Source organism: Apteryx rowi, unplaced genomic scaffold (genome assembly GCF_003343035.1).
Source record: "Apteryx rowi isolate R43461 unplaced genomic scaffold, aptRow1 scaffold_243, whole genome shotgun sequence".
NCBI classification, from domain to species: domain Eukaryota; kingdom Metazoa; phylum Chordata; class Aves; order Apterygiformes; family Apterygidae; genus Apteryx; species Apteryx rowi.
Window position 1 is genome coordinate 1,257,034 of NW_020448786.1, and position 27,618 is coordinate 1,284,651.

Consider the following 27,618-nt stretch of genomic DNA (forward strand, 5'->3'; position numbering starts at 1 on the left):
ATTAATTTAATCTGTAGCCTGAAAGCTCTTGAGAGGCTTCAGGAAAGTGTTTTAACTTGGCAAAAAAATTACTGCACAAACTTAAGACTTCTCAGCAAAACACATATGCAGTGGACATATTAGGTTTTCTAACTGTCCAGTTGGAAAGGACTGGAGCTCCTGCTGTGTTGTGTAGTGGGATGCTTGAAAAGCTGGAAGTATTTTCAAGTATCTCATGTCTTACCTGGAAAGTAGAACATAGTATAAAAAGATCAAGCAGAGTATTTCAAAAACTGTAGGTTTATTGAGTGCCATCCTAAGAGAAACTTGACTTTTTGGAGGTTCAGGTCCTGCACAAGTTGATTGGGGGTTATGTGCTGAAATTGGACATACATCAGTATTTTTTTCAATGCGAGACTTTTTTGTTCTGTTTTTGTTTTTTTTTTTAATTGGCAGGGAAGTCTAGTTGGCCTAGTGGATTATCCTGATGATGAAGATGATGATGAAGAGGAGGAGACATCTCCAAGGAAAAGACCTCGTCTGGGTTCATAAAAGAAACCAAAACTTTGGAATAAACTTTTATTACGGGGTTTCAAATGCTGCAACTGTTTTAAGAGCTAAAAAGAATCTGATTCAGAAAGCTTTTTCCCATGAGTATTTAAGATAATACAAGGGGTAGCAAAAGAAACTCAGTATATCAGCTAGAAAGGGTTAGTTCTGTAAACACAAGGCTTCCAAGGAACTTGATATCTTTCTAGTAAATAAGGAGTCTGCCATTCAGGCTGTCAAAATAAATTTTTAAAATTAAAAAAAAGGGGGGGGTTAGTATTCAGAACCTGGATGATGGCTTCTCAGCAAGGAAAGTCTCAGGTGTTGGGAGGGCATGGGGAGGGAAAGGTATGGTAAACAGTTTTTTAAATATTGCAGGGTTTCCCCAGTGTTTAACAGAACTAGGAAAAAATGTCAAGCTTAAATTTTGAACCCAGTAATCTTAATTTTGTAATGGTGCTGTCAGTTGTGTTCTTTTAGCAATGCCTCTTTTAAAAAAATTTTTAAGGGAAAACTAATTGTATTTGCATAAGAACAATCCAGATTTTGGGACCATTATTACAAATTAAACCACGTTTCTTATGGTTGGAGGGAGGAACACTGCAGTTACAGTGCATGTTGCATTGTTTAAAGCAATTAAAAATAAATTTTAATTTGTATTTTTCAAGAGGAGAAAAAGGAAGCTGGATTCAAATGGACAGTTTTGCTTGTTTTTTAATTAGATATCCAGTAATATCTATGCCAAGGAATGATAGCTTCCAAAATACCTCTAGGAACTGCTTGTGTCAAACTCGTGCTTTGAACTGCACACCCATACAGCTATCATTTTCATTTTATGGACGATACAGAATTGAATCATTTTCTGCTTTGTTAAATTGAGCTGTCTCCTCTCTGAGCAGCAAGTGTATTTTCATATTTGCAAGTTTAAATTGTATAATTGAGGTGGTAATAAGAAACACTAACAGGTTTTTCATAGGGATGAATTTAGTGGCATTTAACACCAAAGTCATTTTGGACCAAGATGGAGTTATTACTAACAAGACACCAGTCTTCGAGGCAGAATCAACAAGCAGCACCTGAATCTGGGTGTAACATGAAAGCTGCTTTTTTAAAAAATAAAAGCACATTCCATGTAGGTAAGCAAATGGCAACAAAAATAGGTGAACTGATAGAGGCAAACAGTCTAGGTTTTATTTTCAAGAGCAGCAAGTGAACTGTAAATATTTTAATGTTAGTTTGCCCATATGTGATCTGAGATCATGAAGTGAGAGGAAATTTCCCAACAACAATTAATGTGTCAGAAATGTTAAAATATGAAACCAGCTGCAATCCACCACATAGATCACTCTCTTGTAATATGTGTTATGGGTCCATTTCTCCTGGAATAGTTTAAACTGAAGCAGTTTCTCTGTTTTGGAGATTTTGTAGTTAATTTTAATTTTAGCTATTGTTTGGAAAAAGATGGGCTGTCTGTGTAGATATGAAGTATAGTTTTTCCATAAAACAGAAGTTTATTTTGTATTAAAAATACCACTGTACTTGTTTTACACCATTTGTATACATGTGGTGATATTAATGCTGAACTGTAAAATTCAGGAATTAAAATGTGACCCTGTAATTCCATAATTATTGCTCTTGTTTGGTTTGTTGTACATGGTAAGTTAACTCACAGTTTTAAGTGTGGCCATTTTAGAATATTCTTTAAGACTAGTTATCCATGCAATTTTAAAATAATTATATACCATTAGATCAAATACCCAGCAGAATGCATGAGTTCTTACCAGCTAGTCAGCTAGACATGAAGCGTTCTGGTGGATGACAGTTCATGTGAGTGGACCTGGGGAAAATGATGTTGCCCTTTGTGGGCTCCAGGCAACCAAGAATGGGACTCCTTATTTTACCTGTGTGATGAAACACCCTGTAACTCTTAGCACAGTGACTGAGGAAGTATTTTGATGGTAAAGTGTAGTTGCAATGTCATCACCATATGCTCACTCCCTTGCTGATGATCATCTGTTGTTTTTTTGTTGTTTTTTTTCTGATGAGTCTTCTCTCCATCGGTAAAGATGATTAACTTCCTACAATGCCATACGTGCTACTCAAGCAGCTCAAAGTTATGCAGTATGTGCCTTTACTAACCTGAGGCTGAAAAATCATGTTACCTGGTCTGTGGGCCTTGGTTCTCCTAATTCTCCCTTTAAGAGCTACCCAGAATAAGTTCTCTGAGGGTCTCTGACAGAAGTGTGTTAGTTCTTGTTTGATTTCCCCACCCTCTGCCACGATCCCCAACTCTCTTTTCTGAAGTACTGTCAGAAGCTTTAAAATACATTCAGACCAGCTTGTCTTTTTTCTACAGCAAAAACAAGAATGTCATGAATTTTTATAGTTACTAGAAAAAGATTGTATGAAGTGGCATTAGATGTCAGGTTTGATTTTTTTTTTTTTTTTTTTTTTAACGAATTTTTTAAATCCCTGTAGAAGGTGACATATGCAGCACTCTAACTGGCTACTACCTAGGGTTGTCGCCTCCCTCAGGCAACCAGAGATGCTTATCCCACCTGACCTGGTAGGTGCTGCCTGGGTTCTGCTAGTGGGCAGTCCACATTCTCATGCCTGGGGCCCTTCCACTACCAATCTTTTTAGAAAAGAAAACATCTGCCAACATGTATCAGTTATAAATGCTATTTTAATAAAAAGTTACATGAAACTTGAATTGGTTGGGTTGTTTTTTTTTATTTGAGTTACTATTACAATGAAGTGTTTAATGAGGTTGTGCAAATTATAGGCTCTTCTTATGTCTAAGCCTGGTGAACTCTGGTGAATGAGATTTTTTTTTTTTTTAAGATTGGCTTTGGAACTTTGTTGTGATTTTTATAGTTTTTACTCTGCAACTAAAGCAATTATTTTTATTTAAAAGTTGCATTCATAGCAAGATTAGGCCTAAGGCACTGGTAAACTGCCCCAAAAGTACATAAAATAGTGTAATACTGAGTTACTGTGTAAATGTTTTGTCTCCTGACTTCAAGCTGCATTTATTGTTTCTCAAAAAGAAGATGGTTATCGTATCACTTTCTTGTGAAATTACTTTATTGCATTTCACAGCTGAAAATAGTAATTTGTTTATAATGGCATTCTAATAAAAGGAAAAGAAGAAAGTTCTATATTTGGAAAAAAATTAACTCATTCAAAATCATTCACATTTACAGGTATTATTTTAACAATTGTTTTTTAACAGTAATTATTTTAATCAGTATCTGATTTTGTTCTACTTAATATGATGTGGCTGAGGCTAGTAGTTCACAAAATTAGTATACTGAGGTGATGTTAAATAGCCTCATTTCTGAGTACATTTCAGTGAAAGTAAGTCTCCAGCATTCTGGAAAGTATATGTGTTTTTAGTGTATTTCAATGTAATTTCAAATATTTATATTCAAAGAACTGAGTTGCTTGTGTGAAAGCTCTAAAAATTAAGTGTAATATATTTGAAAACAAATCCATCCAATTACTGGTTAGATAATTTATTCTAAAAGAAACTACTCATGTTCTTAAGTTCTGCAATGAGCGAGCTTCTTAAAATTACCGCTTATTAATAACTTCTTCTTTTAGTTTTTCTGCAAGCATTTTCCTCTTCTGTAGTAATCTTTGTTTCTCTTCTGACATTGTCTATAAACAAAATGAAAAAAGATACAGTAGTAAACTGCATGGCTTTTTGGCACATATCCTGCCTTCTAATGCTGAATACTAATTAAAAATGTATGAGCCAAATCAAGTAGCTGATAGGAAATTTCCTCTGTAACAAGGAGCAGGTGAGTAACCTCATCTCCAGACTTGAGGCTGCAGCAGCCGCCCTCTCCCTGCTGCCTGTGCTGCTCCTCAGCAAAAGCCCCCCGCCCTGGGGCGACAGCACCCAGCCACGGTGAAACCAGCAGCGCTGCGTCTTTGCTGTGCGGCTGCTGAACTCTTCGACTAAGGTAAAAATTCATGATAACATAGCAGGGCTTAAACTCCGAATTACTCAGTCCTTGCCAGAGCTCTTGGTTACTCCAGCTTCGCAAAGGTGCGGGAAGGCACCAGCAGGACCGGAGGGGCAGCCTGCCCTCCCCTGCTCCCCAGCCCCAGCTGCCCCCCTGCAGCTCTGGTGCGCGCTCCGCAGGGGATGCCAAAGCGAGGGGACTCCAAGCGCTTGTGTCAATGCTCACTTCATGCTGATCTGTTTTAACATTATGTTCAATATTAATTTCAATCCTTATTCTAAGATAATTATGTATGTTGCATAAAAAAATGTTACAGTCCATTATACAGGCCAATTGGTACTGAAGACTATTCTGAATAGGAATATTACTTTCTGTTAAGTGTTATGCACTGCTAAGGAAGATTAGATGAGTTCTGGTGGTGCTGACAAACTATTCGTTTGTGAATATGGTCTTTCAAAGTCATTCATTTTCAAAAATGATTGAAAGAAAATTATGCCATTTCTTGGGAAGTGGATCCCAGAACTGACTCTTTACATGCGTCTCCCTTTCTTTCTACTGCATTGTACCTGTCTTCTTGAAAGAGGAATAACCTCAAATTCAAATGTTGCTGCTTCATTGTCTTAGAAGTTCCCCAGACAACAGTATTTCTGACATTGTGCACATAATAAAATGCTTAGTAACTTTGGAAAAATTCCTGAGGCAACAGAAGGTCTCTGGTCTTCAGTAGATATTCTATATAGCAGAGGTTAGGTGGTTCTGCTGACTCAGGTAAAACTCCTAGAAAATTTTAGGCTCCTTGAAAATGTGCCTCATGGAAACTCTGCTATTACTGGCTACATATTTCTCCTCCCTGCACTGTATTTGTGAATACAATGGCAATGAAAAGTAATCTTCTGGACAAATTCAAATGATTGTAATGGTTTTAAGGTTATTCACTGTAACAAATATTTCAGTCGTATTTTTCAAGTATTCAGTGCTGGAGAATGGAAGAAAGACGGTCGGGCAGTGACAGGATGACTGGTTGAAACACTAACAAGCACGTTGTGACTGAACCTAGTGCCACAGCATTTCAGTACCCATAGACTGGAATATTTGGGATAAAGATCTCATGAGAACTTGACCTTAGTACTACGGTCATGTAGTTCAATAGTACAATCTATTTTATTCTGATATACCGAACTATCTTGCAGAGCTCTCTCCATGATACATGTCTCTGAATAAAGGAGACTGTCTTTACAGGTAAGATCAATGCAACATTATTGTAAGGAGGTGAAAAGTGTTTAGATGTGGGAGAAGGAAAGGCCTTGAAGAACAAACTGCCAGCTGCACCTTTACAGCTGATGTGCCATTCTCTTTCTATGATTCCTATGAATCTTTCCTATGATTCCAGCTCTCTCTCAGAAGCATTTTTTTCTGCTAGAGGCAACTGGATAGATGACAGCAGCATCCACCTTTCAGACTGCCTTTCTAATGTCTTTCTAACATTTAGTTTTATCATAATGTGTTAATCAAGGATTTCTTCATTTGCAGTAAGAACAGAACTCTCGTAAGACATCAAGACAACTCAGCAAATTTATCTCTGCAAAGTAAGACTTTGCAAAAGAAAAGTGTTTTTCCTATATCAGCTGAAAAAAACCTTCAAGGATTTAAGGGAGCCCAAATGGTAGGTCATGGACTAGGAGCAAGCCAATGTTTTAGCAGTTCATAACCTTATATTAATCATGATTTAATGATAGAAGATTTAATGATACAGAACCAAGATAATGCTAACTTAATCATTAAAATTTCTTCTTGCCTTACAAACTTCTGCAAGAGCAGTAATCTGAAAATGATCTGCCACTACTTCCACCACTTGTTGCTTTTGTTCTGCTACAATATTCAGCAGCAACATTTACATCTTCACTGAAGTTAATATGCACTTTTTATAAAGCGGTCAGGTTGATTAAAATTTTTGAATCTTTCACCTCTTTAGGAGATAATTCCTCATTTTTCTGGTCAGTACTTGTCGGTGACAGTACATTATTTCTTGACTCTTTCTTCGTAGCCATCAGCATATCTCGTTTTTTCTTTAAGTAGTCCTCTCGTTGCCTCAGGTGGTGTTCTTCAAGCTCTGCTAAATTCTGGAATTTTTTTTCAATACCAAAAATTAATTTCTAAAGGTATGTGTATTATTACATATATGTGTATTTGAGATAAAAATAATTAAAACATTAGCCTCTAAAATTACTATCTGAAAAAAAAAATCCAAGCTTTAACCATAGCTGTCTATTAAGAACTTTTCACAAGGGCAAAAGCTGAAGCTATTCTAAAACTAGAACGATGTATCTGAACTTCATGCAAATTAAGTTGTTGAATACCCTAAACTGTTTTCATGTTGATAATTTGGTTCAATAATAGGAAATATACAGTAACACAAAAATAGGAAATATATTCTAAATGTAATACTGTCTTTTCACATTCTAGCTGTACGTTTGTTTTAAACTTACGAGTCCTTCGATCCCAGCTTCTCGTGCTGCATTTTCTGAATCTTTTCCAGCTGCCCTTTTCTTGGTATCTTCTTTCACTTTGGTACATGAAGGTTGAGACATGCTCTCTGTTCCTTTTTGTAACGGGTGTACTGGTTTTAAATCTCTCCTTGCAGATTTCTGTGATTCCTCTACACAGCAATTTTGCATAGAAACCAATTAGAAGAGCAGACGTATTAAAAAAAAAAAGTTTCTTTCAATATCTGGATGTCTCTGGTTTTAAAATGGAACACTTTAAAAATCATGTTTCTCCCCTTTTTATTGACTAATAAAAGCTTCTTTCAGAAACATTGTTAAAATACTGTCTTTGCACTAAAAACACAATTAAACAATGTTTGACATTAGAATAAGTACCTGTGTACTTATGTCAAATGGTTAGAATGTAGTTTCATAGTCACTATTCTAATAGACCAGTTTATATCTAGACTGTACTTTCAATTTCCATCTTAGTTTTCAGTGCCAGGAATCGGCAGACTATAAGGCACACTGTAGCCAACTCCAAATACAAGTGTACTGGTTCAGCTTTCTTTCAACCGCAGAGAAATGAACCAGGAAATAATGTGTTTAAGTAAATATGTTCAGTTGGGAGAAGGGGAAGTGAAGCTCGAAAGAGGTGCAGGGCATTACAGTTGCACCCACAGAGCTCAATTACTCATCATCAGAACAGATCCTCCCCGTGTGTGAGGACCTAACGGGGACCCACCACACTTCTATCCCGGGCTGGCTGGCCCACCAGGGAGCTCTGGCCAGCACTGGTTCAGACCAGGTAAGGCTCAAAGGACTTCTCCTCTCTTCCGCTCTCTACCAACTCCCTCGGCTTGTGCAAGACAGCGTTTCTGCATGACACCCTGTTCACCTGTTGCTTTTTTCTTGGACAAATGCTACCTCCTCACTGACAAGAAAAGTACAATTAAACCATGTACAGATTACAACTGTGCTTTTAACCTCTCTGCAGGTACCAAGGATAATTTTGCCTTGGATCCCACTGAACTCCGTGGTGTGCCTTTGATGGCATCACAGCTACTGAGTGAAAGCTTTTCCAGTCACTGGACTGCACAGCAGGGTACGGTTTCAGAACTTTATTAAGACTTCTCTTGACCTGACTGAGAACTGTGCCTGGGTAAGGCAAGTTGCTGCTCCTTCTGTACTTTTATTAAAAATGAAGAAGCTTTGGACTGTTTGAAGAACCCTGAGAATATCAGTATAGATACAATAGTACTGATGATAGTGCAATCTGAATTTTACTGTATTCAGTCAGTTTCTATCAATAATATCTGAGTTGATACATGTAATTGAGTGTAGCTAATTATAATTCTACAGTGCTGGACTTCAGATTTTTATGTAATGTTATCTTGAGAAATAACTTGCAGGAATATTAAGGTAAAAGTACTTCCCCTGGACTCTACTAGACCACAGTAACAGATGGCAAAGGCTGGCCCCACTAAAGCTAATGCAGGATAAACACCAACTCAATTGTTTTTTAAGTTAAAGCACATAATACACATTTAGCTCTTCAATGATGCTGCTTTTTCTAGTTCAAAAAGTTTATATATAATTTATATATATATAAAATCATGAAAAGGTAGGGGAAAGGCAAAGAAGAGGAAATACTATTCAAGTATGGAAAACAAATAAAGACAGAAATGTAAACCACAGGTCAAGTTGAAAAATTTCCGTTTCACTGAAATATGACTGCTAGAAGTTTTGATGGTCCTTTAATGAAAAAATGTCTTTTTATTTGACAGACAGAAGTCCTCAGAGGTACTGGGAGAGGACAGAGTTAAAACTGCTAGAAAAAAATTCCTGACACCAAGTCTGTCCAATTAAAAAAACAGAGCAAAAAAACCTATGCTGCCTGCCAAATACCTACCCTACAATCAACATTATGATTAAGGAAAGTTACTTACCAGAAAGTAGTTCCTTGAAATGTGTTGTGTGTATGTACATTTACACTGTGGCTGTCCATATTGCAAACACTCAAGCTGGAGATGTTTTTGTCTTAGCAGTACCTGTAGGATGTGATCATAGGACCCTCAGTTTCACTTAACCCACAAACCTGAAAAGATACTGAGAAGAGAAGGGAAGGAAGGTGGATAGTGAATGTACAAATAGACAACGCATCTCAAAGAAATAAAGTTACTGGTATGTAACCTTTTCTTCTCCTTTGAGAACTTGTCTACATGTACATTCACACTGTGGGTGACTAAGCAACATGCTTTTCCATGAGGACATTTAATGCAGAATCTTCTCAAAATACAAGCGTTCGGGACCACTCCAGCAGATGCTGCATCCTTCTTACATCCGTGTGATAAATGCCACTTGGTGCAAACACAAGTGGAACTTGAAGTAGCTGCCCTGCAGGTACATGGAAAGGGAAGTGTTCACCAGGAACGCTGTAGAGGTTGCTTGCACTCTGAGGTGTTGCGCATGACCTTTACTACGAAATCTGTAGTAGTGCAACAAGTTGGGTTGTCAAAGTGCTCCTGGAAAACTGGTTTTGCAATCTGTAAACTATTCATTATTACTAATCTGTAAACTATAAGGGGATCACCAAAGTGAAATTAAGAAAATTAAGTTAATTGATATTAGATTAAAATTCATCATATAGTGGAAAACTTTAAGGGGGTCCACAAACTGAAATCTCAGCTTTCTAGGTGAAATGGAACTGGAAAAAGTTAACGAACAGGTTGGGTAGTTGAAGGAAAAAAAAATATATATATATATATATATATATATATATATATATGCCAGGGAAGGGAGGGCGGGGGAGAGGGAAGAGAAAGTTTTCTTCTCCTCACTATGAGAACTGGTTCATGCAAGGGCTGCATTGCCCGGAGAGCCAAGACTCCTGGGTATGAGACTTCTCCCTGCTCTCGGGTTGAGAAGGGCTAGCTGTTCTGCTCCTCAGTAACGCAGCCCGGAAGAGCGAGAAACATGCAGCCAGGATCTGAGAGCAGGTCTGGTGGCAGTGGGGGTCAGGGACTCATCAAGATGAGAGTAGAAGACAGTTACTCTACTACTGTAGAAGCACACAGATTTAGTGGGTAGTTCTTGCCGAGTCCCTTCCCAGCGTTGAATCTGGCACCAAGAGGAAGCAATTCAAGCAGAGGAGATGATCCCATTATCAGACATGAAATTTTAGTTAGGAGCCCATGTTTAGAAAGCAGGTAATAACAGACCCTTTTGGAGGCTGTTCCTCAGTTCTGGGTGAGAAAGGGATCTGAAAGAAGATTTCCAAGGCAGATTCTTCTTGATTTTTGCCTTCTCTATCCAAAACCACTTTTCTAAAGGGTGATACTGGAGGGTAAGCTCTGACGAACTTTCTCAGAAGCCTCTTTGGACAGGTTGCCACAAGATGCCAATCCTACACCGATGAGGATGACTTCCAAGGTGCTAAACTGCTTGTAGGCCTGTCTCTTCTTTGGCATTTAAAGAACATCAAGAATGCTCAGCACCAGTGTGAGTGGACACCTGGACAGCACAGAAGAAAGGCTCCCAGATCTCCTGTCTCTCAAGCACAGGATTAATAGCAGACAGAATATTTGCTAGGAATGCACCTGCGTTCCAAAACAGGAAAACAACCACTACAAGATAGATGTAATTTAATGGTGCCCTTGCAAAGCAGCATGACTACACAAAAATGAGAGGTATACGAGCAGGCTAGGAGAAGAAAAGAACGCAAGTATACCTGCAGCTGAAACTCAGGGGCCTCCTGCATGCTTCTGAGGGTGCAAGGGAGAGAAGAAGAGTTCAAACGAAAGTAACAAAACTTCAGAAGAACAGAAGGGATAAAAAGGAAAGAAAGATACTTAAAAGGTTAGTGGCACTTTTTTGTTGTGGGTTTTTTTGTTTGTTTGTTTGTTTTTTTGTTTTTTGTTTTGAGTTCTCTAATGTGAAAGACAATAACTCAGTTAGTTTAAAGGAACAGAGGGTTCTACAAACACTGCATCCATTTATGGCCACAAAATGGAAAGCAAGGAGCAAGTATGTTCCACAGGTACAACTAAGGCTAAAAATATCCAGCTCAAGTGTCTGTGATATGAAAAATTTCAGTGTGAATGCATACAAAGACAAGTACTAGAATCAGGAAAAAAAACCTGAACGAAGTACAGGCTATTTTCCATGGCTGGAGTTTTATTCTTGGAAATTATCTTAGAATATTAAGCTAAAATTTTTTCATGAGCTTGTCAAAGAGAGCAGATACCAGTGAGATGTAACACTTATTTTTGAGGGTTGTATTTATACATACCCACATATACACATACACACATATGTATGTATGTATGTAGATATATATATATACACACACACACACACACAAAATACATGCTCTCTACAAACACACACAAATATATATGCTTCATATTATCTAAGAATTTTCCCGCTTTACTGGAAAGATCGGCCTTCTTTGTGCTTTAGCTGGTACACAAATATACCAACAAAGAGCACCTCCTTCATAACTAGTGATTTTTTCCTCACTGTAAAAGCACTGGCTTGGTCATTACCTCCAGTAAACAGTCATCTACAAAATAATTCAAACAATTTTCACTGTATAACTTGGGTAAAGTTCAAGTCTACTTAAGAAAGTTCCCCTTGTAATATATTATTTTGTTAAGTGTCACAATCCTATTCAAAAACAAAAATGTAAAAATTAAAAATTGAAACAGGTAACAAATCCAATATGAACCAAGGCAAGAAGATTCAGTCTGGTAGTCTGACTGCTAGGATTGAGTGAATCTTAAAAGTTTAAGGTTGGTTCTTTCAAAAATATTTTATTACTATCAAAAAAACGTTGTACAACTATCAATTAAACCTATGATAGCCACACACAGGGAGAGAAATCAGAATTTTTTAAATAAATGATTTGTATTTACTTACAGGGAAAACATTGTTCTTTGCAATAACAATGGCATATGCACATAAATTGAAAGATGAAAACTGCTGTTAGACTCCCTTTTTTCCTCCTCTAATAGAGGTGGTTTATAAATGTTACTGAATCATAAAATAACTCATGTTGGAAGGGACTTCTGGAGGCCATCTAGTGTAGACATCTTCCCCCAAGTAGGGCTAACTTCAAAGCTAGATGGTTACTCAGGGCCTTGTCTAGTCAAGTTTTGAAAATCTTGGTATGATTTGACTCTTCGGTAATTTGAAAATAATGTCATAGTGCATACTCACTATTGCAAAACACTTCCATAAAATTACCTAATGAAAATTGTGGAGTTCCTTCAAAATCATCAGCTCCCTCCACGGACTCCTTAACTTTTACAGCTTCTCTGGAATCTCTTGGAAAACTGTATGTAACGTCTGCTGATTTAAATTTATCAAGTGCCTTAAATTAAAAAGCAAACAAAAAGAAGCATTACATTTCCTAGCACCACACTTTAGGCATTAAACTATCAACCCACAGAAAACAGTCAAAAGAACTTTCAGTTAAAATTGTGTTGTTTAAACTACATACTGTATTGTTAAAGCAAACAAAAGAAAACCACTTGTTTTATTAATAGGAATGTTTGTATTTGCTTATAGTCATAAATCAGCACTTTTTAATTTTAGTTCAAAACCTCTTATCAACAGCCAGAATTTAGATTATTAGGTAAACTGGTGTTTTGCTTCCCAGCTACAAATAGATGATGTTGTGTGTGTGTGTGTGTGTGTGCGCATGTGTCATGCTTTACATCTGACTTTCACATACACCTCTGTCACCAGAAAAATATAATAGGAGATAGAAAGATAACCAGGAACATACACTGAAGTTAACGCAGAAACAGAGAAATAATCAGCTGAATGGCAACAACAGGTCTGGATAATATCTGACACTATTATTTCACTTCTACGCTAGTCTGACAAATCTTGACAGTACAGTGCACCTCTCTGGAAATAGTAAAGCCAGATAGCATTTGCCCAGAAAATGTCTAGGCTTTTCATCAATCATCTAATTCATGCCAGAACCTTCTAGTATTCATCAAAATAGCAAATTATTTTTTATTTACAAAAATATGTAATTCAGCAATTACTATTACCATCTCTGTCCAAGTGAATTAATGTATTCAGTGAATTCATATTGCTTCTGGAGTCAGATTTCCTGCAAATGCATACTAAGTTTTGCATTATTAAACTATTTTAGGGCAGGTACTATAACTGAGGGGGAGTGACAGAAGACATCCTGAAGGGGCTAGTGATGCTAAGGTAAATTTAAATAGCACTTTCCACATGTCCTTTGCTACAATTTCCTTTGGACCAAAAAGAAAGAAAAATTAAGAATTCCACCTTTGATCAAATAATGCTTAAGTACAAAAGGTAAGTTTTGTCTTTATGAAATACGCAGTGAGACTCATGTTTTCTAATAATGAAGGATATATTATTCTGCTTCCCAAATTATTAGGAAGCATATCTTATAAAGAAGTACTACCTGAAATCAAATGCTGTTAGCCCTAAAGGATAAATTGAAGTATTACAGCACTGTGCACATATTCTAGGCCAAGAAGAAACAGAATACAACGGCTGGACTGAAAAAATGAATAGGGAGAAACAGTAAACAAAAGTAACTACTCAGCTATATATATATATGTATGTACACACACACACACACACATTTTTTTTTAATCTGCTTTGTCAGTTAAGATTTTAAATTCTTAAGTGGCTCAATGTTTGTATAGGACATAGTACAATAACCCCTTGAATTTGGTTGGGCCCTTGAAGGTATTGATTGGTGCTACTGTACTCTGGCTTGTTTTGAATAGAAATGCTACAGTATTGATATTCTTGGCTGGTCTATAAAGACTTGGATAAGTCTGCATCTAGATACAATGTCAATTCTTAAAATGAGCCAAATCTGAAGTTCCAGATTGTTTTGTAAGAAATCCTATAGAACAGGTGACTCATTTCCTGGAATATATTATTGTAATATGGGAAACAAAGACTTTTGTCACTGCTTTTCTACAGCATCCTTATTCTATAGGATGCAGGGCGAGACATTTGATTTGGAGGAATGTCCCAATTTGTTTAGGACTTGCATTCAATAGCATAGCAATCATCTGCACTTATTATGGGTTTGAATTCAGAAGTAGGACTGGAAATAAAGTAACTATCTCTGTGGTAGTTAGGTTTGGTATCCAGGCAGTTTCCTTTGTCAATTCAGGCTGAAGAAACAGAGTGCCTTCTCTTTTCAAATTTACTGGGCTCAATTTCTTAATGGCAAAAAAAAGAATAGAAAAGCAACTGTACTCCCTTTTGAAACAGCCTACATTCCCAGCTATTTTTTTATGTGTTTTCCTGGTGAAGAAGAGCTTTACTGACACATTTCCACCAGAGATATTACTGCTTCCCTGAAGCAGCCTTGCTCAACAGATTTCAATTTGCTTCTTAGTTGCTTAACCACTGGCAATTTAGCCAGTCCACTTTTACATTCAGTTACCTTTCTACAGGGTTTACTGTGATGGAGACCAAGTGACATTCTAACTCGGAGAGGATTTCTAGTTCCTGGTGATTAGATTCTTGCAGCATTGTGCAGACTTAATGAATAACTATACTGTCTGTGAAGTGATCCTTAAAATTCCTGAAGGATTATGAATGCTATCATCTCTAAGAAGCTTATACTTTGAAGTCTCTTTGATCTTGACAATATTGGTAATTCAGATGTTCTCTGGATCTGAAAGGTTGACATCCATTGCCAGGATTTTAGAACTCTGATACTGAAGAGGGAACATGCTTACTATATGAGCTCCACCAAATGACTGATGGTTAATGGTATTATGTATAACACTAATGTCAGTAACACTATGAAGAAAAATGTAAACAACAGAGCAGACTTTTCAAAGAGAAAAGTCAGTAAGACCTTCCTGACAAACCTTTTATTTGCTTTGGATGGTACATACTGGATGGTACATATTGCCTTAAAGTGATATAGTTAACACATGAGACAAAAGTATCAAAGTATTTCTTAATCATCAGCATAACTCACCTAGAAAAATAAGCTACTGACCTCTTCAGTCCTTTTCCTTTCTTGCTCTATTTCATATTCTTCCTTAGACTTCCTGTAACACAAAATACAGGTAAACTCAAGACTTCTTTAGTATCAGTAAATATAAATTTAGCACTGCTTAAATACTTGAGGATTATCAAGATCTCAATATAATGTGAATTTGTTGAAATGTCCAAAATACTTTCATGACTTAAATGAAAATACAGTCTTAATAGAAATAAAGAACTATGATAAACATATAGACTGAAAACTGTGGGTTCTAATTTGCCCTGTGCTAAGATAACTGTATAAGAATTTCTAGAGTATCTATCCCTTGTTTCATTTGTTGCTTTAAAGATCGGAAGGAAAGTGTTCGCAGAATACAGAAGGAAAATAGCATAATTTAAAATAACCTGAATGGACTAATTTGATATTATTTGTTTATGATTGTTCATATCCGTGTGAACTGGGAGTGGAGGAGAATCTTTCTAGCTGTATCAGTCCTCACGCACCCCCTCAGATTATAGCAAGAGTCATTGTACACAGCTAGAAAGAAGCTGTGGGAAAGAATAAAGCCTACTGCAAAAGCAGAATTTGCCTTTCCAAGGCTTTAAGGGACGCAGAGCAGGGCACAATATTCTAGTGGTGCTAAGGAGTAATAAAGCTGCTTTAAGCAGACCTACAGCGTTGATCCTATCTCTCCAGATCTGTGTTTAGGGTGTCCCCAGAAGAAGGGATTACAGCTAACACGCTGCTACTGTCCAGAGTCCGTGCAGGTCTAACCTAGGTCTAATTTTAGGTTTAACTCAGGATTCAGGAGAGAAGGGATATGACAGGGCTTATAAAATCACACACCATTACATGTGTCGCAAAGACAGTTCAGCATGATGGAGTGGTTATCCCTSTGTCTTTAAATATTCCTGATCACACCCACTCTCTAGCACTATTCATTTTCTAGTAGGATTTTGACAAGAACATTCATGTCACCCCGAAAATGAGGAAAGTTTCCTAGAAAAATCTGGAAGAGTTAGGCCCTATATATTTTTCTCTATTAAAATAATGTATGAGGTAGGACTGATTCATTTTTACCTTAGAACCTCCCTGAGGATTTTCATTTCTTGTTGTTCAATTTCACTGAATACATCAGAACCATCTGTCAAACAGTCAGGCAACACACCTATCAAAAAATCAGGGCAAAATTTATGCATTACTCTTAAAAAACATTATTTTGTATTCCCTTTGGCATCATTCTTCAGCCAGAGCACAGAAAGAAAAACTACATCTAATTCTTCCTCTCTGTAGCTGTTTCCAGAAATATTCTAAATCCTGGGCATTGAGTTTGTGGCAGCAAAAAGGCAAAGCGCTCTGAAATACTAAAATTTGGACATCTAAAAGGTAAACCATAAGCCATACTCTACACTGACCATCATACAGTATTCCCTACAGGCTGCAGAACAACCATGACTAACTAGACAATCATTTTCCTAATTAGCTGCTGGGCGAAACTTCAAATTTAAAAATTACTCTCTCTGAAAAACCATACATGCAGTAAGAACACAAAACAAAATGGTTAAAACTGTAGACATGGAATAAAGGGGTGAGTAGATGAAAATCCTCTCAAACGTCATCAGAGCAGCATTGTTGGGTATAAATTATTTGCTCTTCCTTAAAGGTAAGTATACATTAGAATGAAGGTCATAACTTCTGCTTTCTATATGGATTTTTCATGTGCAAATGTGCAATGTGATTTGCAAGATAAACGTGGCAGAGAGTGAACAACAAGGATGTTGATAGTCTGGATTTTGCAATTTGCATAGCAATGATATGGTGCTAAGTGATATAATTACTTTAACACTCCCAAAATTGTCAACAAAATTCTTTAGCAGAAAACTAAAGCCAAATTTCACAGAAAAACTTTAACTTTTCAGCTCTATTTTCCTATTTATTAGAAAGACAGCAGTGGCTGAGAATACAAGCCAAGGACTAAGTATTGAAATCCTGGTCCTGCTAAAATCAACTGAATGTTCTTCATTAATTTCAACTGGAACTGGACCAGAGCTCCATACTCATTATTTATCAATCATGGATCATGTAGTCATCAAAACACATAAAAAGATGAAGCAAAACCCCACATTTATCATTTCTTACCATTTCTTTCTTTAATGATTCTAATAGCTTGCAATTGCATTTCAATATTTTTCTGTACCATCATTTCTTTAAATAGTCTGAAATCTTCTGCTGCCAACACTGTTTGCAAAATGGCCTGCAGGAGGGAAGATAATCATAAATGAATTAAAAATCCTACAGAAAGGATCACAATCATTTCAGTTTGCTTGAAATTATATTAAGATTTAAATTCTGCTGAACATATGTTTTCAGTAATTAGAATTAATTCTCCTATCTGTCTACTTTTTCTAGTTATATAAGTTAAGCTAATAATAATAATAAAAATAAAATCTAGAGTTCTTTTCTTGCCTATGTCCTTAACTCATCATGGCTACAATAACGTTATCACAAAACCTGGAGGCTTTCCCAGTGTAAATTTACTGCTGCAATTCATTTGACTTACTGAACAAAAACTGTAAACTTGACTGAGGGACGTACACTGAAGAATCTTGTTATACATTTAGGAGGAAGTATGTAAACAAAGCTCAATTTACTGTGGCAGCAGAAGCGCCTACTTCTCTCCCCAGCAAACCTGAGACAATTCTGAAAGGTATCTTTGAGCAGATGAAGTTCTATAGAATCATGCCTTGTCTTCTCAAGGCCAATTTTTGTTTTCCAGATTTTATCATTTTATTACAAAATTAGAGGAAAATATCATCTTTTGCCTTTACGGAACATGTCTATTGCTTCAACCTTTTAGTTTGTCTGCTATCGTAAATGGACAGAAGACTAAGGAAAAGCCGACACATCTGCAATTAAAGGTGAATGACACACCCTAAACTCTGGGGTTTGTTTTAAAAAAAAAACAAAGCACAGGAGACAAATCTCTGCTAAAAAGTTTCTGACACCACACAAATATCTGTCATTAACTTAAAGATATAACTTTGCTGGTCATGGTTCATTATATGAACAAATACATTAATTCAGGTTTTAGAAAATTAAAGTTTTAACAATAAAACTTTTCAAAATTTCATCTTTGCCCTGCTATATTAGTGAAAATATAATGAAAAATTAATTAAATCCATACATTTCTTAACAAAGAAAAACATACCTGTGAAGTGTGTGTCTTTGCAAGAGGAGATGAAAAAGCTTCTTGAAATTTCTCTTCACTAATTCCAACTTCTTTAAGATAGCCTTCTATTAATTTTTCAACCTATAAGAAAGTATAACCTTTACCTCCTAATAGGTTTTTCCCTTGGAATCATATGACATTTTTTCATAATTGTATATTCTTTACTGCTGCCATTTTATTTTTCAACTCGCAAGAAAATCACTGCAAGACTGTAACTGATTTTCTGATACTTCAGGCTTGATTTACTTTCATTAACTGTTAAGATTAACATTGATTTTGCTTGCTGAATTTGGTTACTACTCAATTTAGCTTCTCCAGTTTCCAACAATCTCCTCTCTCTGCCTTTTCCCCGGAATCCTGGCTAGTATTTCATGTTATTTTTTGCCGCCTACATAATTTCAGCCTGACCCTGAAGGATAACAGGCACACAGAGCAAAATGGATGTTGATCTGCATTTAATTGTTTTTTAACATAAACTATTACCATGCCTTATTACAAAAAATATTTTAGATATCTGTGTGCATTGGTTCATAGGTATTTTAAGAATGCTCCAAAAATATTCTGTAGCTTTTTTCTAATACTTAAAAGTTAACTCAAAGATTTATCAGAGCCAATAGTGAACAAAATACAAGCTGTATGTGTTTCCTTTCAGTCATCATGTTGCTTGTCATTTTTAACTTGACAGAAAATACCAAACTTATAGTATTTTAGCTAAAGGATATAGCAATATGACTGAAAAATATGTAACAGCACATAAAAAATATGACTGTATGTTAAAGTTTCTTTTCTACATACCTGGTGTCTAAGCATAAAAAAAAAAAAAAATCATATGGCAACTATATAATAAAACTTTTGACGGGCAATGGTAGAAAATTATAGATAACAGATGATAGATAATAACACAATTAGAAGTTCATCTAAATAAATACTACTAAACATTTTTAATTATACTTCTTAGAAGTCTACCAAAGTAGTGAATAATGCTCACCAAAGCTTGGTACTCCTGATAAATTTCTGTGTAAGACAACTTGCTTTCTTCTTCATCATCAAAAACTTAAAGACAAATATTCCTGAGTTAGTGTTTGAGGTACTAAAACATTAAATACACACCACGGAAATTAATTTATTCYTTAAAGAGAAAGATTAATCATATTTTGAAAGGTTAAAAATATTAACTATACTTTTAAAGGAATATTTAATCATATGACAGCATAGGGAATGATAAATAACAATAAAATATTCTGTTTTTCACACATTCTGGCTAAGAATGTACTTTGACAATTTAATGTTCTGCTTTAATTAATATTCAAGGTTTCAGATTTTTCCTCTTGGAAAAAATGTATGGAAAAGTACTGGCTCAATAACTAGAAGTCAAATATTCATTTGGTCACAATACATTGTAATTAACTAATATGAAAAAAAGTATAACAGAAATGGATTTCTAAGCAAGTTGAGAATTCAGCAGATATGTACATGAAAAACCAAGTGTTAGTATAAGAACTATCGTGAACTTGCGTAAGGTCCTTCTAAGACTGCAAATGATTTATACAAAGCAGAAAAATTCTCTCTCTCTACATATACTTAAAGGGAGGGTGTGTTACCATTCATTTAACAAGAATTCAGTGTGATGCAGGAAAAGGAGACCCTGACAACATAAAAACAGATAACCCAAAAAAAGGAAATCTGGTGTAGGTAAATTATTTTTTAATTATATCTATCCTGGTTTAGACAAAATGGGTATTTGTATAGTATAGGCCATCCTAAGACCATATTAACAACTCCTGACTGGAAATATCAAGCAAATAACATCGAATAATCTAGAATAGATGGAAGCAGCAGAAAATAAGAGAAACAGAAAAACAGCTTCCTTTTTTGAAAAATGTACATTTTCAAATGCATATTCAAATTTAAATTAAATTCATCATCTCAACAATGAACAGAGGTAATGTAAAACCTAGAGATTAAAATGTAGGCTTAGAAGTAAGATATCCTCAATTCCCTTCAAGATTAGCCACCCTGATATGTTGGAGAAGTCACTTTCCATCTTTTGAAGTCATTTGAGGAATGGGAATTCCACTTAACCAATTGATGAATGGATGTGATTTTTTTTTTAAAACATCTCTCATGAAAGATGGTACCAATGCGCATAGAAGTAGCATTAGTTTCACATAAATTCATAGTGACTTTTAGAAAGGATCATTTCCCAGCTGTGACAGACAAGAGACAATGTCACACTCAGTCTTGGTAAGATGTGATCTGAGATGGCTGTTCCTAAAACAAAAAGCGCTTGTATCACTTTGTAACAACCTATAGCAATGCAACCACGAAAATCTAATCAAACAGTTCAGGCCCTCTAAATAAGCAAGGGAAACATACTTTTTAAATGACATGATTTTGGAGAATCAACATTGCTTTTGTTTCATTTCTATACAGGCAAAATACTTTAATTTTTGGGGAAAAAATTTTTTTAAAAAAGTAAGTGCTTTTAAAATATTCATCTAGCACATTTAAATAGTAGTAAACATTTGTTCAGCAAAAAGGTACTATAAATCTCATTCTTAAAAAAAATTCAGCTTCTGTAGCAACCACCATATTACTGAACCCAAGAGGATGAAGATACTTAACTGCCTCTATTGTCTTCTGCATCTCTTCCCCTTCAGGGGATCTCTATTATAGCTCTTGCAGGCCCTAACCTTTTTGTCTCTGCTTCTCTGCTCCCTGCTACTTCCTGCTGTTCCTTTCCTCCCTGAGCACCCAGAGGAGTGCTGAGAAAGGGCTGGTACTCCTCAGTTGATTCCCAGCCAACAGCTGGCCTCACGCCGTAGACAGGACACCTCTGAAGTCCTCGTGCTCCTTCCACAGCTGCAGGACAACATGGAAAGCAAATTGGAAAGCTTGTACTGACTGCTCTCAATTTTCAGCATTTGAGCCAAAAGAGGATGAAAGTAAGTGCCAAAAGAAGAGAGTTCCAGTCAACACCTCCTCTGATTTAAATGGCATTAAGGAATAGTGTGTTTGAATGGGGATCGTGGATTTTTCAGAGTCAGGATTCCTTGATTCTGCAGTCATTATCTTTCCTTAATGTTTTGGTATAGTCTTTTGTCACCCGACAGGAACAAAGATCTGGAAGAACACCAGATCAAGGTAATCCAGGGGACCCAGGTATACTGGGAGACAAACTAATTATTTTTCTGTTGAAAACTAACATCTTCACTAGGAACTCTCAAACAGGATGACAGCTAAGTCAAGTCTGAGTTCTCCCTGCTAAACTGAGCCACTGACTATCTTAACTCATGGACAACAGCTGGTAAGCAAACTTGAGATAACTATTTTAATTTTTTTTTTCCCCTCTCTAAAGTGACCACTGAGGAGGTTCTCTGTCCTAGGAGGTAAGACAGTCATAGGCAGTGATACCTATTTATTCCTTTGATACCTTGTCTTTATCTTCTCGCACTCAATACTATAATCAAGCTTACACAAAGTAATGTTTCAGTCAATGCCTTAAAACATCTGAAAAAATTTGAAAATCCCCCTCACCTTAAAGACATACCTACGGATTTAACTTCAGTTTAACAGCCACATAGAAAAAAAATTATTCAAGCCACAAGAAATTAATCAAATCCCTAGGAAGTCAGGTGGAGAAAGAGAAAGCAAACTAAATTATGAATAAATAGAAAATCGCTAGAATCATTTATAATTCAAAGTGCAAGGACTTGGCCTGACTAGAGTTGCAAAATAAATTCCTTATATACCAATTACAAAGACTCAAATTCTGTTTTGGAAGAATCACAGAACATTGACAATTAATCAAAAATCATGCTAATTTACCTGCTCAGCCCAAAGGCTTTAAAAGTTTCAGAACTAAAAGAATTCTGTCTTGACAAAATATTTCAGTATCAACAACATTTACAAAAATGTTGCGGTGCATTTAAAGAAAGGAAAAGCAAACAGCACAGGTAATTGCATCTATAACTCCAAATGTCTTTAACTGTGCTTTCTTAGGAACTCTAACATTGCAGTAACACTTCTTTAATCTTTTCTTAGAGAGCTATATTCTCAATAGCTTCTGAAAGTCATCCAACAACTCTCCACAGCACAAATCATAACTCAGAAGATCATTTGCTGTAAGGACTTTCTCTACTTTATTCCTCTTATTTCTGAGGTTGAAACAAACTGACAGGAAGAGACCGTTGTACAGGCACACTTCACACTAAATGCAAGTTTACTGAAGTTCCATAAATCTTCYTACTGCCAGTAAATTCTATTCAGCCTTCTAAAAAGAGTTCATTACTCCAGAGTGGGATAATCAATTCCTCCGATTCCTAAAACAAGAACAAGCCAGTCCTCTTAGACTGTTTGCATAATAATTGAAGTGTCTGAACAACTGGTCCTCCAGTTTAGACCTCCTTCCCTAGAGAAAACTTCTACTTCAGATTTCTCTATTTCTTCCGTGCTGTAAAGAGTCTAGAATCTTTACCTGTATTTCTCATCAGTATATAAGGGAAGGGCTTAAATACTCACAATGATCTTGCCTCAGACAAAGATTGGGAAGAATGGAAACAATTCAGGATAAGTGGACTTGTTTAGAAGCTGTGGTCTGAATCAGCAGTATGTCTGTTTCACTCTAAGCACAAAATAAAAATCCCTAATGGACCTTAACAAGACCTACAGCACAACAAGAGGGACTGCCCAGCTGAGACCAACCATTACAGAAGCTGTCCTAGAGCCCAGAGCAGGATGGAGGGGAGGAAAGAATAAGTACAAGCTGGTAGAACAAACTATGGTAATAACCATTCTACTTTGGACTTGATCATTGTTAAGTCCCTAGAAATAAGATACTATTTGAAGGTCTTTGTTTTATAGCTTCAGTATTTTTGCCTCCCTATCATATCACTCTGCTTAAAAGAAAGCAAATGTCACTCCAGTCTTCAAAAAGGGCAAGAAGAAGGACTCAGGGAGCTACAGGCCAGTCAGTCCCACCTCAGTCCCTCGAAAGGTGATGGAGCAGATAATCCTGGATACCATTTCCAAGCACGTGAAGGACAAGAAGGTGATCAGGAGTAGTCAGCATGGATTCACAAAGAGGATGTCATGCTTAACCAATGTGATAGCTTTCTATGATGAGATGACTGGCTTGGTGGATGAGGAAAGAGCAGCGGATGTCATCTATCTTGACTTTGGTAAGGCTTTTGACACTGTCTCCCATAACATCCTCATAGGTAGGCAAGCTGAGGAAGTACAGGCTAGGTGAGCAGTGAGGTGGATTGAAAACTGGCTGAATAGCAGAGATCAGAGGGTTGCGATCAGTGGCGCAAAGTCTAGTTGGAGGCAATAACTAGCGATGTACATCCAGGGGTCAATACTGGGTCCAGTCCTGTACAACTTATTTCCCAATGACGTGGATGAAGGGACAGAGAGCACCCGCAGCAAGTTTGCTGATGATACAAAACTGAGGGGAGTGGCTGATACACCAAAGTGTTGCGTTGCCATTCAAAGGGACCTCAACAGGCTGGAGAGATGGGCAGAGAGGAACCTCATGAAGTTCAACAAAGGCAAGTGCAGAGTCCTTCACCTGGGAGGAACAACCTCATGCCCCAGTACAGGTTGGGGGCTGACTTGCTGAAGAGCAGTTTTGCAGAGAAGGACCTGGGGGTCCTGGTGGACAAGCTGACCACGAGCCAGCAATGTGCCCTTGTGGCCAAGAAGGCCAATGGTATCCTGGGGTGCATTAGCAAGAGTGTTGCCAGCAGATCCAGCGAAGTGACCCTTCTCCTCTACTCAGCCCTGGTGAGGCCACATCTGGAGGACTGTGTCCAGTGCTGGGCTCACCGGTACAAGAGAGACATGGAGCTACTGCAGCAAGTCCGGCAAACAGCTACTAAGATGATTAAGGGACTGGAGCATCTCTTATGAGGAAAGGCTGAGAGAGCTTGGCCTGTTTAGCTTGGAGAAGAGAAGGCTGAGAGGAGATCTTATCAATGTGTACAAGTATCTGAAGGGAGGGTGTTGAGAGGATGGGACCAGACTCTTTTCAGTGGTGCCCAGTGACAGGACGCGAGGCAACAGGCACAAACTGAAACACAGACGCTTCCATCCGAACGTGAGGAAAAACTTTTTCACTGTGAGGGTGACAGAGCACTGGAACAGGTTGCCCAGAGAGGTTGTGGAGTCTCCTTCTCTGGAGATATTCAAAACCCGCCTGGACGCAATCCTGTGCAACGTGCTCTAGGTGACCCTGCTTGAACAGGGGGGTTGCACTAGACGATCTCCAGAGGTCCCTTCCAACCTCAACCATTCTGTAATTCTGTGAAAAATGGTCCATGCTTAAGGCAAAATACAACTGCTTTGAATAAGAGAATAGTTCAACACAAAATCTTATGATCTGTCAGGTGATACTACAAGAACAGATCTCATTTATAGTAACCATGGAAAGTTATCCTTAATTAGTCTGTGACAGTATGCTTTAACATTTTTCATGTGTTAATGTCTGCAGGCTTGGTGGTATCACAGGCTAAAGTTTTGAAACATGATTTTTCAAAAATCATAAAAGAAAGCTTCCTTTTTTCTAGATGATTTATGCATGTATCAAAATTGGACTGATTTTGTACCTGCTTAAATAAGCATTTGGGAATCTACCAATGGACTCCAAATTGCAGTTATTTTGCTACCATAAGGAGCCAGGTGTTTCGAGGCAGAGGAAACAAGCTGTTCTGTAAGTAGCAGAATTAATTTAGCCTGGCTTTGTGCAGTAGAGATTTATTTCCTTTTCTCCTCTCCGCACACGTAGACCTACAAAGGTCTCCCTAGTAGCCTGCACATAGACCTACAGATCTATCCTAGTCCGCCCTCACACTGCTCATACTTCCAGTTAACCTTGGGTACTCCCTCAACTTATTCCACAGTTCTCTCAGTTCTTTATCCTGCTGCTACCCAAAAAAGAAAATGTAACTATAGTTGTTTCTGAGCTAAGCTCATGCACAGACCAGCTAGCCTACAAAACATAAGCAATAACCACTGACTTCTTACTGCAGACCATCATTTGTGAGATAAATTAAGGTTTCTCATCTCTACCTGCCAATTTTCATAAAACTGCAGGAGTTCAGTTTTGGGACTTCTACTGTTCTGTCACGCTGGCCAAACAGCAATTTTAATAGTATAATCTTTTTTTGTTAGGAAGGAAGTCTTTTAAAATAGCTATAGAAAAGTATTAAAGGTCTCCAAATGGTTTCTAGATACATTATGTTATGAAATAAAGTGGAACGAATAACTCACTTGGCATAAGGGGATCATACTGCAAGTTCATGCCAAAGTCACTTGTATGAACATACAAACTAATGAATGTAAATTACGACATCTTAAAAATCACCTCTTAAACAATGAAAGCAAATCCACTTTGGTAGGTTATGGGAGTGGAGACTGTTTTTTCCAAGAATAAAAGACCATCTCTCTAAAAAAAGGTATGAATGCTGCAACTATAGCTTTGTAAAACATGAAGGCCATTTAATGAAAAACCACTTTTAAACAGAACCTACAGGGCCTCAAACGTCCTTGTAAACACAGAACACTGATTTGCAATTATGATTTTACGTGCCAAACACACACAGCACATAAGAAGAGTAGTGGCTTAGTATTCCCGCCTTACAGTGAAGGCCTTGACCTATTTTGGACGTTTCCCTCGTTTCTGAAACAGCCGGCAGGGTGTCAGCTGGCACCCCCTCGGACGCCCCCGAGACGACCAGCGCCCTGCAGCCGTTCACTGCCCGCTCATTTTTATGCTCGTACTTGAGGCCACAAGCCCAGAGAAAAGGGGAGCCGCCGCCTCCCCTGCGGCGGGCGCAGGCAGGCGCACGCACCCCGCCGCCTACCCCGGCCCGCCCGCGCATGCGCAGCGGGGGCCGCGCAGGCCCTGGGCGCTTGCGGAGCGAGGTGGGATTGCGGAGGGCCCCCAGGCGCCCCCGCCGTAGCGCTGCGGGCCGGAGGGGCCGGGCCCCCCCCGCCCTGCCCCGCCCTCGCCGTCTCCCCCCGCTGCTCACCCTCGCATTTCTGCTCCATGAACTCCAGGATGGGGACGGACCAGGCGGGCCCCCGCAGGAAGCCGGCGATGCTATCCACCACCCACTCCACCTCGGCCTCCTCCTCTGCCGCCATCGGCGGCGGCGGCCAGGCCCGGTGGCCCCGCGGGAGGCGCGGATACGGCCGCGGCCGTTGGAGCGCCCGCCGGTCGCTATAGCAACCGGTGTCACGGGGGAGGGGGCGCGCGCCGCACGTAGGTCTCCGGCGCCCTTGGTGCGGGGGGGGGAGGGAGGAGCTCGTTTCCGGCCCGGTCGCTAAGGAGACGGCCGCGAACACCGCCCAACGGCTGTTGGGGCGGGGCGGGGCGGAGGCCGGGGGCGCTAAGGGACTTAACGGGCTTAGAGGGGCCGCGCTGCGGCGGCCGTTAACGGGCGGGTCGAGCGACAGGAGTCTCCGGAGGGAGCTGCGGCGTGCRCCCGGGCCCCGCTTCGAGGCGCGCTCCCGGGTCGCCCCGCGCGGGGAGGCCGAGAGGGGGCCGGCTCCCCTGCGGCGAGGTAGCCGTCCGCGCCGCGGCAGCTGGTGCTGCTGTCTCCGCTGGTGCTCCTCAACCCACGCGAAAGCTGCGCGCTTCAGCATGCGGTGCCGCTGTGGAGGCGGGCTCCTCGGTGCCCGTTGAAGTCTCGATGCTAACCAAAGTTAATTCAAGCTTGTTTATGTGATGTCCGTTCATGCTTAAGCATTTGACACGTGTAACCCAAGTGCGTATGTTTTCTTGCTTTGGGAGGTGGGTGGGAGAGGAACTGTCAGCCTAAGGACGGCAGTTAAGAGCTGCAATAGCTTGTATAGGGTCAAGGACTGTATTGGTATTCCCTGTAATCAGATCACGGTTTAAAGGGAGGTGCACATTATCCACAAGTACGTTGGCATTAAAAGATATACTCGAAATTAGATCAGATGTTAGATAATCTTTTAATGCAACACCTCAGACTAGAGAATGAAATAATCACAAAAATAATTCTGTTAAGCTAAGGACAGTGTAAAGCGAAAGATGCAAGTGCAGTGCTTGTAAATGCCTTTGAAGTATAGCGATGCTAGTGCAGCCTTTCTAATTTAATTGACATTTTCTGATTTAATTAACATAAGTGGGGACTAAGCCCTATATACCAGGAAAATAATGATTTCTTGCTGGTAATCAGATGTTGAGTCAGCTGACTGTGAACAGCTATTCAGAATCACCCCCTCAGTTTGATAAGGATATACACAATACTACTGAAAATCTAAGCAAATAGAAACTAACTGCAGTGCATGTTATTTACCAGTTTCACAGTGAGGGTTATCAAACACTGGAATGGGTTGCCCAGAAAGGCAGATCTCCCC

The 27,618-nt window shown here is 38.5% G+C and overlaps 2 protein-coding genes across 2 annotated transcripts in view; one reads left to right on the forward strand and one right to left on the reverse strand.

Moving 5' to 3' along the window:
* PPP4R3B (protein phosphatase 4 regulatory subunit 3B) overlaps positions 1-2,154 on the forward strand; it is a gene marked incomplete at its 5' end in the record, with an annotated part of 33,840 nt that extends 31,686 nt beyond the window's left edge. The window contains one exon of the mRNA XM_026066564.1: positions 436-2,154. Within this exon, the coding sequence (XP_025922349.1) occupies positions 436-531 (96 nt within the window). The remainder of the gene's footprint in view (positions 1-435) is intronic.
* A 637-nt stretch (positions 2,155-2,791) lies between these two features.
* CFAP36 (cilia and flagella associated protein 36) lies at positions 2,792-26,498 on the reverse strand. Its single transcript, XM_026066578.1, has 10 exons — positions 26,262-26,498; positions 19,217-19,281; positions 18,208-18,309; positions 17,139-17,253; positions 16,080-16,167; positions 15,012-15,063; positions 12,233-12,359; positions 6,989-7,158; positions 6,467-6,622; positions 2,792-4,191 (listed from the first exon to the last, which is right to left on the reverse strand). Exons 1-10 carry the CDS (start codon positions 26,374-26,376, stop codon positions 4,105-4,107), a joined length of 1,077 nt encoding a protein of 358 aa, XP_025922363.1. The 5' UTR covers positions 26,377-26,498; the 3' UTR covers positions 2,792-4,104.
* Positions 26,499-27,618: the final 1,120 nt, after the last annotated feature.